Source organism: Triticum dicoccoides, chromosome 2A (genome assembly GCF_002162155.2).
Source record: "Triticum dicoccoides isolate Atlit2015 ecotype Zavitan chromosome 2A, WEW_v2.0, whole genome shotgun sequence".
NCBI lineage: Eukaryota > Viridiplantae > Streptophyta > Magnoliopsida > Poales > Poaceae > Triticum > Triticum dicoccoides.
In genome coordinates, this window is record NC_041382.1 from 21,569,300 (window position 1) to 21,584,449 (window position 15,150).

Sequence of the window (15,150 nt, forward strand, 5' to 3'; positions counted from 1 at the left end):
GGTATCGTTAGTATAAACCATGGGTTAATATAGAGTAATTCAGTGACATGAAGTGTATCCAATGTACCCATACCCATTTGTGTTGTGCCTATGGTGAACATGCCATAGAGATTTGTGCTCTGCTGTATGAAGTGAATTCATTGTGGTCCATAGTAAATTGAGAGCTTCCATGTTAATTTATAATATATTCGTATTGTCAACGGCTCCAAGCTATAAAAATACTCTCTCGTGCCTGCTAAGCGTGACAAAGGAAATATCTTACTGTCTCGCAAGACAGAGAAGGAGCATCTTACTGTCGACTGTAGAAAATATAGATAACCTGAATATTTATTTGGTGGCGTAATGATCTGACCCTCATGGGTTATATATAGTGATACAAACTTGGAGAGCAAGAAGCCTAAAGACTTGTGGTACAAGAAGATATTTTCTTATCTCTACAATATTCCAATTCATCTCCAGTTTGTAATTGAAAGTGCTAGTGATCGACTAGAGAGGGGGAGGGGTGAATAGGCGATTTTTATGGAAGTCTTCAAAACATAAAAGTTTCGAAGACAAATGATAGAAATAAACCTATTACCATGCAGCGGAAGGTAGACTACACTAAGCAAGCCATAATCAAGTATTCAATAAAATAAAAGCACAAAGACTAATAGCAGCTAGGCAGTATAGATCAGGATGGAAGATAGTATGAAGCCAACCAGAACAAGCAGTCACTCAGTGAAGACAAAAGATAATGCAAACAGGCAATGACTTCACAAGGACCAACTGTAAATAAAGAGATGGAAAGGACAGAACCAGTTGCTCATTGAAGACAATGATTTGTTGGACCAGTTCCAGTTGCTGTGACAACTGTACGTCTAGTTAGGGAGGCTGAGATTTAACTCAGAAGACCGTGTCTTCACCTTATTCCCCTTGAGCTAAGGACACCCAGTCCTCGCCCAATTACTCTGGTAAGTCTTCAAAGTAGACTTCCAAACCTTCACAGACTTCGTTCATCGGCGATCCATAATGACTCTTGGATGCTCAGAACGCGACGCCTAACTGGCTGGAGGATTCACAGTCCTCAAGTGTAATAAGTCTTCAGATCACACAGACAGGAAGACTTCAGTGATGCCTAACACTCTTTGGCTCTGGGTGTTTAGGGCTTTGTCCTCGCAAGGATTTCTCTCTCAAAGGCTTCGAGGTGGGTTGCTCTCAAACGACAAAAGCCGTGCACTAACTCTGAGCAGCCAACCAATTTATGGTGTAGGGGGTGGGCTATTTATAGCCACTAGGCAACCCGACCTGATTTGTCCGAAATGACCCTGGGTCACTAAGGAACTGACACGTGTTCCAACGGTCAGATTTCAAACACACACGTCAACTTTACTTGAGCTACAAGCAAAGCTGACTTATCCAGCTCTGGATAAGATTTGCTCTCATTGTCTTCGCTCGAAGACATAGGATTTTGGTTAAGCATCACTTCAGTCATTCTGACTGGTTCACTTGGACCCCACTTAACAGTACGGTGGTTCCTATGACTCAACAAAGAAGAAAACGAAACAACGGAACAACTAAGTCTTCGTGCTCCATAGTCTTCACACAATGTCTTCTCTTGTCATAGGCTTCAATGTGAATACCTTCACATACCACCTTTGTCTTCAATGTCTTCATAAATTTTTAGGGGTCATCTCCGGTAGGTAAACCGAATCAGTGAGGGACTACTACCTGTGTTATCCTGCAATTCTCACAAACACATTAGTCCCTCAACCAGGTTTGTCGTCAATACTCCAAAACCAACTAGGGGTGGCACTAGATGCATTTACAGTAATCTCCAATGTGTATCCATTCTAACATTTCTCCTCAGTCATAGTGGGAGTGAAAGAGACGATTACGACTGAATTTGAAGTCTCGCGCTTCTGTCGTCTTCTCCGCTACATCATCATCGAACTATGCCTCTAATGACTGATGGGTCAGTACCTAGGGTGTTGATTGCGCCCCTTATGGTGCCTTCTCTATCTTCGCCTCTATTCCCTCCCACAATCACAGTGGAAGTATCGTGGACGCAGATGATGAGGCGGACGTTGTTGACTGGAGTTGTTGCCGATGTGTAGCTATAAACATAGTATGTGGTTTCTATGTGATGAAACCGGTAACCCCGAATTTAGTTCTAAAGGTGTTAGAGCATCTACAGATGGGCGCCCCAAAACAATCTCAAATGCCCGGCCGGGCGGACCGGTCACAAAAAATCAACCCAATCTGGCGCCTCGAACCGGCCTCAAACGCCCAAGCTGTCTGGTGCCCCTCATATCCAACCCAAATGTAGGGCGGATATGGGGCGTCCGCGTCTGCCTGACAGGCCTAGCCCACCACCGACGCCACCGTTGTCCCACAAAAGCCCCCAATCCGGCTCCTCACTCAGAACCCTAGCACACTCGCTCTCCTCTCTCATTCCGTCCTCTTCTCCCCCCTCTCAAATTTTGATCCAATCCGTTGACCATGTCGAGCTCCAGCAGCCGCTCTGACTTCGACCTAGATGCCAACGAGGAGTTGGCCCTCCGCATTGCCTCGGAGCGTTCCAAAGTGGACATTGTGGGTAGCTCCGGATCTGCAGCGTCGCCGCAGCTCCCTCGCTGGTGCCGGCCCCTCCCGGCCCATGTGCAGCTCCGCGAGGGCTGCGCAGTCCGCGCCTTCCCCATGTCGTCCCTTGTCCCGCCGGCTTCTGCCCCCCCCCCCACGTGGGCAGGGGTGGGTGCTTGTACCCGCCCCGCCGGCCCGGACGCGCACGCCGGAATCGAAGACGTGTGCCGCCCGCTGCTAAAGACAGCGGGCAAGGGAGAGGGATGCGGCGGAGCAGTCCGTGCGCTACCATCGCAAGATGTAGGCGGAGCCCAACGTGGACGAGCAGCTCCTCGCTTGGGTCTACCGTCGGTCGCTTACGACCTTGGAGACGAACACTCAGCGGTTTCGCTAGAAGAACGCGAAGGCACTCCGGATTGCCATTGTGCTGTTGGAGCGCGAGGCGGCGGAAGTGGCTCGGCTGGCGAAGCTCAAGCGACAGCACGACAGGGCCATCCGGCGGCTCAAAGGGCTCATTATCCTCTCTGACTCCTCCTCCGACTATGACGGCAACAACCACGGCACCTCGTCCGACGACTTGGACGATCCTCCACTAGCCGTCGACTCCTACAGTTGTGTCGGCGACAGGAAGGGGAAAGGGCCGGCAAGGAAGTGGTGAAGATCCGCCTTCCTAACTTTAATTTCAAGATTTTAGATGTAGTTCAAACTTGTCCGTCGTATAATGTGCATTATGTGAACTTTGGCGATCTTTTGAAGATTCGACTGTGATCTTTTGGTGAACAGATTGTGCATTTGTATGTTCGTTTCTATGTCCGCTAATGATGTACGTTGTTTTTACCGACGTTGCATGGTTTAGTATGGATATAGGTGATTGGATATGAGATGCGTGGATGTGGACGAGGCAATTTGAGAAGTGACCGGTCAGTGCCCGCGGACGCCCCCGGGCACATCTGTAGATGTTTGAGGGGCCGGATTTGCAATGTCCGGCTGTAGATGCTCTTAATCATAGTTGAAAGTATGTTCTTCCTCTGTCCGAACATATAGCTCATATTAGAATTTTTTAAAGTCAAACTTCGTAAACTTTGATCAAGTTTATACAAAAATTCATCAACATAAAATACCCAATCAATATCATTAGGTTCATTATGAAATTCATTTTCATTTGGTATACATTAGGTATTTAGCTATAGATAATTTTCTGTATGAATTTGGTCAAAATTTGTGAAGCTTGACTTTTGCAAAAACCCAATGTGCACTATTTTATGTGACAGAGGGAGTATCATATAGTATAAACCATGGATCAATTTAGAGTAATTCTGTGAAATGTAGTGTTGTGCTCCAGTACGGAGTGTATCCATACGCATTATGTTGTGCCTCCGGTCAACATGATATAGAGATTTGTGCTCTACCGTATGAAGTCTATTCAATGTGGTGGGGCTTCCATGTGGAATTCCTAACGTATACGTTATTGTCAATCGGTTCCAAGCTATAAAAATACTCTTTGGTGCCCACTAAGCGTGACAGAGGAAGCATCTTAAATTCTTACTGTCATCGCAAGACAGAGTGCAGAGCACCTTTTCCTTGCAAAATAGAAAAAAAGAAAAAAAGAAAGAGAGAAGGAGCATCTTTCTAAGATCAAAACGAGAAGAAAAAGGAGGATGAGAGGAAGAAAGGAGCATCTTGCTGTCGACCGTAATAGCCTGAATATCTGGTATCGTATTGATTTGATCCTCTTGGGGTATATAGCGGTACAGCTTATAGAGCATGAAGCCTAGAGACTTGTGGCACAGGAAGATGTTTTTATCTCTACGGATTTTAATTTATCTTTAGTTGATAATCTCCAATGTGTATGTATTCTAAGTTTCTAACATTTACTCATAGTCATAGCGGGTGGGAAGCAGCCAATTACGATTTAATTTAAAGTTTTGCGCTTTTGTCATCTTCTACACCGCACCACCCTAACGAATTATGGGTTGTCGGCACCTAGGTCGGTGAGTGTGTCTACTTTTGGTGCCTTCCCTGTCTTCTTTTCTGTTCCCTATCGCAGTCATATAGGGGGAGCCGTGGACGCAAGTGACGAGGGGGACGCAGTTGACTAAAGTTGTTGATGATGTGTAGCTGTAGACGACGTAGCCGTGGGTGTCGAGGTAGCCGATCATGAAGTAGCGGTGTTCGATGGTGTAGTCGTGTTCGATGGTTAAGCCGCACAAAGTCGAAGACGCAAATTTTTCTTGCGCTATATTGTAGACGGCGAAGTTGCAGTGGACGATGCACAATGCAGATGTCAAGGGGGCCTTTGTCCACAGTTATGCTGCCCGCACATGCATGGGCCTTTGTCCACACGTCATGCGCACGGGATCCGATGCCGTGCTTGTTGCACCCGCATGCATACTGTACAGAATAAAAATGAAAACAGTCCATGCATAGCATAACCCATGCGCGCACCTTTGGCTGGATGGGTTTGGGGAAGTATCGGGCGCTCCCAGCCTTGGGTACTCCCAGTACTTCAATGTCAAAAAACATTTTTTTAATGTTTCAAAAAAATACCCCAAAAAATGGTGAATGTTCACAATGAATGTGACTACAAGCCCTAAATTTTTTAGATCCAAACTCGAAACACACATTGAGAAACAAAAATGTGAAATCTAGCATGAATAGTGTAAAAAAGAGACAAAAGCAACATTGACACTATTTATATATGGATTTCTCTTTTTTGTTTCTCAATGTACATTTCGATTTTGGACCTAAAATTTTCAGGGGATGTAGTGACATCCCTTGTGAACATTCTCATTTTTTTCCGGATTTTTTGGAAATATTTAAAAATATTTTTTGACATTGGAGCACCGGGAGTATCTCAAAGCTGGGAGCACTGGATACTTTCCCGGATGGGTTTCTCCTTGCTGCACATGCATACGTGGATAGACGGGTCGCGTCGCGGCTGGAGACACGGCCTGCTGGGAGATGGCGCCTCTTGCTTGCGCTCCAAGCAGATGGTCGCAATCTAATCTAATACAGGGAACTCAAGAATGGGATCTAAACTATGAGGCTGATTTAATCTTTTGATTGATCGGGTGCTGGGTTTTCGGGAAGAGGTGATTAATCTCTTCGGGACGTCGTATAGCGTCAGTGGCAGAGGAATTTAGAATGGGCTGACTATTTAGGGCATGTACAATGATGCTATCTTATGAGTGCCACGTAGGATAAATGATGAGGTGGAGGAGAGAAAATTCATAAGAAAAGTTCTCTTATTTAAGAGAAGACAAGAGATGATCTCTTAGCACAATTTGTCTCACCATGTTTTAAGGAATAATGAGTTATTGAAGATAAGGTAAGATATGAACTCATTGTAGACATACTTTTTTGCCATCTTTAAATTACATGCAAAACTTAAGATAAGACTGTCTTATCAATCATTGTACATGCCCTAGTACTGTCTTGTTCTGACCCTCGTGGGGTAAATATAGTGGTACTTTTCCATTTTTGTTTGCTCCGCCTATTAGCTTTTATCATAGTCAGACTTTGTAAGGTTTGATCAAGTTTATTGAAAATAATCTAAACTTTCACAAAAATAAATATATATGGTGTGAAATAATATTTAGTGATGATTCTAATGGTAATGATTGGTATTGCAGATGCTAATAATTTTTTGTAAACTTGGTCAAGTTTACAAAGTTATATTAGAGACAAAGCTAATATATATAAAGTTAATAAAAACCAAGGAAGTTTCTTTTGCCGGAAAACTTTTGATTTATTTATCTTTTCAGAAGGTGAACATCAGAAATAATAAAAATTACATAAAAAAAGCCCGAAGGGAGTTGACAGCAAGAACCTAGAAACTTGTGTCCAAGAAAATATTCTATCTCTACGTTATTCTAGATTATCTGATTATCTCCGGTTTTGTAATCTTCAATGTGTATGTATTCTAATAACATGGACAATGCCTAATTTATACTGTACCAGTACTGTAGTATTTATTAGTAAGATGTGACAGCAATATACATAGATCCATATGGAAGTAAAGAAGTTACAACCTATGAACCACCTGACAATGACTGTAAACAGCTTCATTAACGTGCCAGCGGCAGTAGTACGTATAGTAGGAAACGACCACTCTTGACGTGTACGTGCGGACGGCACAAGAAAAAGTATAGAGGAACGTGGACGACAGCGACGCCGCGCCGGCGTCCGTGCGGCGTGGCTTAGACGACCGCCGGGAAGGGGCTGAGGCGTGGCGAGGGCCGGAGCAGCAGCGGGTGCTTGCGCGCGCACACCAGCCCGTCGGCCTCCTCCATGTCTATCTTCTCCGCGTCGCCGTCCACGGCCCAGTCGAAGCACTGCACGAGGGCTGCCACGACGGCGGGCACGGACTGGAGCGCGAGCCCCATGCCGGGGCACCCGCGCCGGCCACTCCCGAACGGCAGGTACTGGAAGTGCTGCCCGCGCGGGTCCAGCGCCTCGTTGCGGCCGCCGGCCATGAACCGCTCCGGCCGGAACTCCAGCGGCGCGTCCCAGTTGGCCGGGTCGCGCGCGATGGACCACAGGTTGATGAACACCGCCGTGCCCGCCGGCACCGTGAACCCGCCGGCCGCGGAGATCACCATCTCCTCCGCCGACTGCCGGTGCGCGATCGGGGCTGCTGGGCGCAGCCGGAGCGTCTCCTTGTACGCCGCCTGCAGGTAGGGAAGGCTCGCCACGTCGCCCTCGCCCGCGATCCTGTCGCGCCCCACCACCGCGTCGATCTCCGTGCGCACCTTGCGGAGGCACTCCGGGTGGTTCATCAGCTCCGCCAGCATCCACTCCACCATCGCCGCCGACGTGTCGGAGCCCGCGGTCACCACGTCCTGCATAGTACATCCACGTGTGTGATCGAGAAGAATTCAATAAACGCAACGGCACGAAGAAGGTCCAAATCTTTGGTCTTACGATGACGAAGGCTTTGATCTTCTTCCTGGTGAGCTTCACCTCCGCCGCCGCGTCGTCCTCCAACTTGTCCAGCAGGATGTCGAGCAAGTCCTTGCTGCTCTCCGTCGTCGTTCCCGTGGCCGTCTTCTTCTCCGGCGTCTCTCCTTCTGCTCCGCCACGCATCTTCCTGGCCTCTCGGGCCTCCTCCTTGTGCCGAATCATCTCCTCGAGCAGCGCGTCGAAGCGGCGGTGGACGTCGGCGGCCCGGCGGCGGAGGCCCTGGAGGTCCCAGCCGCGGCACACGGCGATGTAGTCCTCGACGTTAAACGCGCCGACTAGCTCCGCCACGGCCTTCACCAGCGCCTGCGCCTCCTCCGTGACGCTCCCAGGCACGGTGCTGGCCATCATCCTGATGATGGACGTGTTGGACAGCCGGATGAGCGCGGCGGTGAGGTCGACCGCCTCAGCACCCGACGCCCGGTGCAGCACGCTCTGCAGCAGGGACACGAGGCCGGCGCGGCGGACGGGGCGGAGCTGCTCGACGGTGCGGGGGCCGAGGAGCTCGGACATGCAGAGGCGCTTCATGGAGCGCCAGTGCGGGCCGTAGGGCGCGAAGGCGAAGCCGTCGTCGCCGTAGGCGAACTGACGGGCCACGGCCGTGAGCGGCCGCTCCGAGATCTTGCCCTCGTGGGCCCGAATGAGCTCGGCGGCGACGCCGGCCGAGCTGGCCACGACGCAGTGGGTGGAGCCGAGCCGGATGTGCATCAGCGGGCCCAGCCTGGCCGCCAGGTCGTGGAAGGTGCGGTGCACCGGCGGGCGCACCAGGTGCAGGTGCCCGATCACCGGGAAGCCCCTCGGGCTCGGCGGCAGCCGCGGCTTCCGTCCCCCGCCTCTGCTCACGGCGGCGATCATAAGGACCGCGGTGGCGAGCGCGGCCGCGAGGAGGGAGGCCGTCACTGGGTCCTGCGTCAGCTGCCGAAGAAGCAGCGCCGGCTGCTGCATGCTCGACGCCGTTGCCATTGCCGCGAGGGTAGCGCCTGCTACCTCTGGATCACACTTACACGCACGTAACTGTTGTGTGTTAATATAGGCGGGAAATGCGATTAACAAGCTGGTGATTAATTAACTGAGCTCCAGTGGACTCGTCGGTAGGTAAACGTATGGATCACCTCATCACCATGATCTATCAGCAAGCTTCCCCAGGATCGATCGTATTCGCTCCGTGCTGTGTAATTAAGAGCATCCACGAATCCGGCCTCCTAGACGTCCACATCCTTCATTGTTCGTTTTGAGCCCCTGTTTATTCCTTCATATAGCCATATTCCTTATTATATTTTATATATTTCTAATCACTTGCATGTGAAGGAAGAAAAAAAAACCTCCCCTCTCTTCTCCAAGAAGAGGCGGCTAGGGCTCCTGCCTCACGTCGGCGCCGCCGTCGATCTGCCTCGCCTTATGTGGCCTTAAGGCCATGGAGACGCGGTGGATCCCGGTCCTCGCCGGCGGGAGGGCTCCGTTTTAATATGTTTATTTGAGTTTTGCTAGGGTTTGTGTCCTACTCAGAAAGACGAGACGGTGACGACTCCATAAAGGTGGAATAAGGTTCTCTCTGCCTGGCCCTCATCCCGGTGGTCTGTCTAGCATCGTCGGAGGGCGTGTGGGGGTGTGTCTCCGGTGGATCTCGTGGGATTCAGTCGATGATTGTCTTTGGTGGATCCGGTCTTTGTTCATCTACGTCAGTGTGTCTTCGGGTTGGATCCTTTTGATCTACGCTTCTTTTCATCGGCAACGATTGCTGTTTTAATGTTGATCCTATGGGGCCTTAGTACGATGACTTTTCGACTGTCTATTACAACAAGTTTTGCCCGGCTCCAGTGAGTAAGGGATGATGACAACGGCGTTTGTAGTCGTCGCTAGGTGGCCTATGAATCTGGATAATTTTTTTATTATTTTTTGTGTTCATACTGCCATGATTAATGATGAATAGATAGAAAAAAAAGAAGGTGAAAAAAATGTGGTCATGATGGCCCGTGTCCTACGTGGCGGACTGGCGTGTCGACAAGTCTTATATTTTCTCTCTATATTTTGTTAGAATATGAGAGTTCGTGAATAGCCCGGACGTATAGAGATGATACGAGAGGTCAGGTCATTTTTTCCTTCTCTCTGCTGTCCGGTTACTGATTTGACATTTTCATGAGCGTTTGAGGAATATTTGAAGAGGCCGTAGATGCTCTAAAACTCACGGTGGGTAACGGCCTACGGCAAGCAGATCATGCCGCTACTCTGTACAATCTTTTTTGAGAATATGCTTAAGAGCGTATCTTTTCATTAATAAGGGGAAGAACATACAGATTCACGCCACGTTCGTGTACAGTAACAGGTGTGTCCGTGGCGATCCAGTGAGCAGACAGAGAAGAGGATGCTCAGCCTCGCATACAAAGTTCGGGTTACAGGGATAGAATCTTTCATTCCTTTGGCTCCGGCTCTTGCCCAGGAGCGAGCCTCTTCCTTGATAGCATCAACGACCATTGATGTGGCGGGAGAGATCTTGTCGAAGATGACGGAGTTGCGATGGCGCCAAATTGTCCATGCCGTGAGGCCTGCCACGGTGGTAAAGCCTCGGCGATCAGCAACCGGTATGGTCTGGAGGGTGGTGGACAGCCAGGCGAACAAGGAGGAAGAGCCATTTGGTGGTTGTGCCGTCGTTCGGCACCAAGAGAGCACCTCGTGCCAAGTAACTCTCGCGAAGATGCAGCCCACGAGGATGTGGTGAAGGGTCTCGGGCTCTTGCATGCAGAGCGTGCATGTCGGCACATGCGGCAGGCCCCAATGGGCAAGCCTGTCGGCAGACCAGTAGTGATTTAAGGAGGCCAGATACAGGAAGAACTTCACCGACAGGGTTGCACCAGATTTCCACACGAGCCGCCAATGCTCGGAGGCCGTGGAACCCCGAACAAGGCCGAGTAGCAGGATGAGGCCGAGTAAATGCCATTCGCAGTCCAGCGCCAATGGATGATGTCTGGCTACGAGGAGAGCGCGACGTGCTGCAGCCGACGCCAGATGTCCACATACGATCCTTGGATGTCCGCGATCCAAGTGAGGTTCAGGAGAGCCGCGGCCACCGTGCGTGTGTGCCGCCTCCGTGCCGGGACAAGGGCCGTCAGCGCAGGGGCAAGGGAAGAGATGGAGCCACGGGTCGACCCAAAATCTGCAAGAGGTGCCATCGCCCACGGTCCACGACGTGGAGGCCCAGAAAAACTGGAGCACTTGCGGATCGGGAGGTAGCGTCAAGTGCGACCAAGGGCGCGACTGATCAGTGGCCTGCAGCCACAGTCAACGGACTCGAAGAGATATCCCAGCGCGGTGCAGGTCCCGTATGCCTAGACCACCGAGCTCCAGCGGGTGGCAAACACGCGCCCAAACTCTGTACAATATTTCTCCTTGTTTGGTGGTCTAGATCTAGATCATTGATGTTTCGAAAGTCCCCCTTGCATTTAGTAGTATTAAGAGTATTTTGCGGAAGCATTTGGAGAAGTAATAAAGCCAAATGGTCAATGGTCAACATTTCTCCCTCGAATAGTGTGAGCGGATCCAAATTTTCTTTCTTATCTTACTATAGATAGTGTGACTATTAAAATCAATGATGAAATAAATCATTAATTTAAGACGAAAAAAGAACTACGTCAAAGTGACCGCCTTGTCTTCGATGTTATTTAACATTGTTGAAAATATATTAGCTACTCTGATTGACCGGACCAAGCAGAATGGCCAAATTGTAGGAGTGATGCCCCACCTTTTGGATGTGGCTAAGGCTGCAAACAAGCCGAGTTCGAGCGAGTTGGATTAGACTCATCTTAGATTATATTAAAATTTGAGCAAACTCAAACAGAGTGAAGCTCAAGATCGAGTAGTAGAAAGTGGCTCATACTCAGCTTGTATCGATCTCGAGCTAGTTTCAAGCTAAATAAGATAATTTTATTAATAATCTAAGACAAAATTTTCAAACATAATAGGCCACAACACAACAAAGGAAACCACTATAAAATTCGACTTACTCTCTCTTAACTGAAGACTAGCACTTGATAACTAGGGGTTGTGGATGAACTAGAAAGATAGAAAAATGATGGTGTGCCCGCTCTTAAACTTTAGCCGAGAATAATATGATACTTAATACATGGCTGATTACATACCATATAGTGGTGAAAGTTTTCCCCGTGCTTAATTAGGCTTCCATGTTTGCTAATAGATAAAATTAAGAAAAAACGTACACAACATATATCACAATATATTATCCTATTTTCCTTTAATATATGTCAAGATTGTCTAATATAATTATGTGACGCCGGGCTATTGAGCTACAATCAAGAGAGCAAGTGTTGGCTCAAGACTAGCTCATTTCTCTATCGAGCTACATAAATTGTTCGTATTCAGCTCATTTCTTTTCGAGTCAATATCGAGTCGAGTCAAAATACGAGCCTCGAGCTTTTCTTTCAGCCCTAGATGTGGCGCACTCAACATTGCAAAATGCCAAAAAAGATGTTTTTTTAAGGAACATGACCTCAACAAGGTTAGAAATCTGAAACTTTTGTTTTTAGCTTTTGAACAAATATAAGGGCTTAAAAATAACTTTCAAAAGTGAATTGATTTGTTTCATAGAAGCCAATGAGGTGGCCACACACCAATTTGTTTGGTTGGTGCACAAGGTCAATTGTCGATTACATATCTAAGAATTTTGAGTCGTTATCAGCACCTCAGTAATGTGGAAATATGCCAAAGAATGCGGAAATATGCCAAAGAACACTTAGACAAACAATTTAGCGATTGGAAAGGCAAATTGCTCTTCATTGGAGGGCGACTGGTCTTGATCAATTCCGTTCTCACAAACATGGTCCTCTACGCGCTCTCATTTTCCAAATTCCAAACGGGGTCCTATAAAGGCCGGATTATTTTAGATACAGATTCTTTTGGCAAAGAGACAGTGAAAAGAAAAAAAATATAGGCTAACCGACGAGTTCAATTTTGCATCACCTTTTGCATCTTGTTTTGCACACAGTCAATGTGCACATCCTTTTTGTTTGATTTCACCCGGATCTTAATGAAGGAGGGGATTTGAAGAATTAAAAAGAGAACAACAATCAATGTGCGAAAATCATGCTAATTGGTGTGATAATAACCTACCATATGAAGCAGCAACCAAGTGGGAGAGAAAGCAGACGCATAGGCATTTCCAGAGGCGAAGATTGCGTCCGGTACAAGCGTGCCTGCTCATACCATCGCTCGTAAAAAGTAGCATCGCCACCCCCTGGTCACCTAGTTCATGCACCCCATGCTTTCAAATCATGGAGAGGAGACACTGAGAAATTATAACACACAATAGAACCAAGAACCCTGCCTCCAAAAGGGATCTCCAGGGGCAATCGGTAGAAGGGCACCGCCATGCCATCAGCCCAATCAAGGAGACTCCTACTTCAACCATCGTCACCATCATCATCACTACATCTCTTTGTAATACCAAAACCCTAGGTGGATTCCTATGTATATTACATTGGTCATTCATCCATGATTATCTTTATGATGTTTCTTGTCTTTATGTCTGAGCAAACCCCCTAGTTCTCAAGGATATGGGGGAATCCTAGTACGCCTAGGTGTTGAATACCGATAGGATACAAAATCATCTTTTTTATGTTTATGTTAAGAAAAATCACGATGATGGGTGAAGTCGTCCTTCCATGTTCTTGATTCGTTGGCGTGTTGTGCCTTGTTCTTGCCATCATCGACTACCCATCTATGGTGTGCATCATGGGCAGCAACGGTGAGTTGTAGGAAATGAAGGAGGCTGGGTGGAGGTAGGGCCTAGTAGGCAGCTGGGCGCCTCTCAGGCTACCTCGAGAGAAAGGAGAGAGCCAACTGAGTGAGGAGAAAGAATAACTCACAAGATTGCTGACTTGGCGGACAAGTGTGCAGAGAGAGGAGAAACCGGTGACATGGCAGGGCAAAACCAGGGTCAACTCAGGGAAGGGGTGTATTTTGAGTAGTTTCCTAAGTTTGGGGGTGTATTTTGAACCAAATCATAGTTTGAGGTTGTAATCTGAACCTTAGGAAAAGTTTAAAGGATAAAGTGGACTTCTCTCACTTCTTAGCCAGCCATAACTAAGACAGACTTATAAAAAATCAGTTTTAGATTCCCAAAAGATGCAACCAACATAGAAATTGTTTTAACTATACTAGAAAACTAACGTGCCAAAATGCAACATTTCAATTTATTTATGCATTTCAATTTGGTACCCGACAGACGCTAACGCACTCAGCATTAAGTACAAACTGCCAACCATTTTTGTGATGTCTCCTATCCTTTCCGTCCTAGTTTTCTTTTTTGAAAAGAAAATCGGGGAACCAAGTTTCGGGGACAACCGAGAGATTTCAGTAACAAATCAACACTATCAAAAGGTTCAATGGTCATCATATGCATTTTCTAGTTTCACAAAAACATGGGGAAAAGTAACATTTCCTTGTTTGCAACTTATGCAAAAGTGACATTGTCTTGTTTGCTACTTTTCAAAAAGTGACATTGGCTGGTTTGCAACTTTTCCAGCTACTGAAAAAGTAAGGTCCGGTTTCCAACTAAAATAGGGGCCTACCCGTTGACTGGCTATTGACTCAGTGTCTCGGAGGTACTCGCAGAGACAGAGTGTGTGTGCGTGCTTTCATAGAGGTGAGTGTAAGTGCATGTATGCGGGCATCTGCATTGTACTTTGTTAAAAAAAGATATAAATTATGTGGAAATCCACTCTAGCTGCTTGGCGCCAACTCCGTCGACTCCCTTGTGACACGTCTATTGCAGCATGCATAGCCCACGTTCGTAACAAGTTGATATGTGAGAACAACACTTGCATACAAGGGTTTTTTCGATAAAGGGTGGACTTTCACTAGTAGAAAAAGGGCCATTTGTCCCGGTTCATAAGGCTCATTTGTCCCGGTTGGGGAACCGGGACTAAAGGGTCGTTACTAATGCCCTAGGCCTTTAGTCCTGGTTCTTATACTAACCGGGACAGATGGGCCTCCACGTGGTCGCTCCGGCGAGCCCAAGCACGAGGGCCTTTGGTCCCTGTTGGTAGCACCAACCGGGACAAATAAGCTTCCACGCGTCAGCATTTTAGGGGCTGGTTTTCTTTTGAAAGGAGGTGGTTTTGGAGGTTTGGGGGTTAATTTAGGTTGGTATAGGTAGCTAATAGAGAGGTGTGTCCTCTCTTATCTCCGTGCTACTGCTACTGCTATACCTAAACATGACTTAGATTGAACTGAGGCAACATGTGGTGCATGTCGAAAGTAATACTAATCCTAACTTGATCAAGTTTGGATTGTACTACTTTCAACATGCACCACATGCAGGTTGCCTTCACTTCAATCCAATCCATGTTCACCCGTTGATATATAATAACTCTTCATGCTCGCATCATGCATCATCATATATAATAACAAGTCTACTAATCATCATCATACAACTTCTACTCGTTATTAATAACAAGTCATACGATCATCATCCTCATAGTCATTGAACCAACCCTACTTAATTGTTCTTAGCACATGATCATCAGTATTAGGTAGGACCTAAATACCCTCTTTAAGGTAAAATAGCATAAAACAATATAGACCCTGACTCTCCATTATGGAGAATGGAGATCATCCTGT

At 47.4% G+C, this 15,150-nt stretch overlaps 1 protein-coding gene across 1 annotated transcript; it reads right to left on the reverse strand.

Moving 5' to 3' along the window:
* Positions 1-6,499: 6,499 nt before the first annotated feature.
* On the reverse strand, positions 6,500-8,532 carry LOC119352891 (cytochrome P450 93G1-like). The gene is made up of 2 exons (XM_037619483.1): positions 7,483-8,532; positions 6,500-7,400 (listed from the first exon to the last, which is right to left on the reverse strand). Exons 1-2 carry the CDS (start codon positions 8,479-8,481, stop codon positions 6,759-6,761), a joined length of 1,641 nt encoding a protein of 546 aa, XP_037475380.1. The 5' UTR covers positions 8,482-8,532; the 3' UTR covers positions 6,500-6,758.
* Positions 8,533-15,150: the final 6,618 nt, after the last annotated feature.

What these genes read in the sequence shown, in the direction of transcription:
- LOC119352891 (XM_037619483.1), bottom strand. Translation starts at nt 8,481, where the DNA reads ATGGCAACGGCGTCGAGCATGCAGCAGCCGGCGCTGCTTCTTCGGCAG. An exon ending in AGATCAAAGCCTTCGTCATC is followed by an intron (nt 7,401 to 7,482) that starts GTAAGACCAAAG and finishes TGTACTATGCAG; the next exon opens with GACGTGGTGACCGCGGGCTC.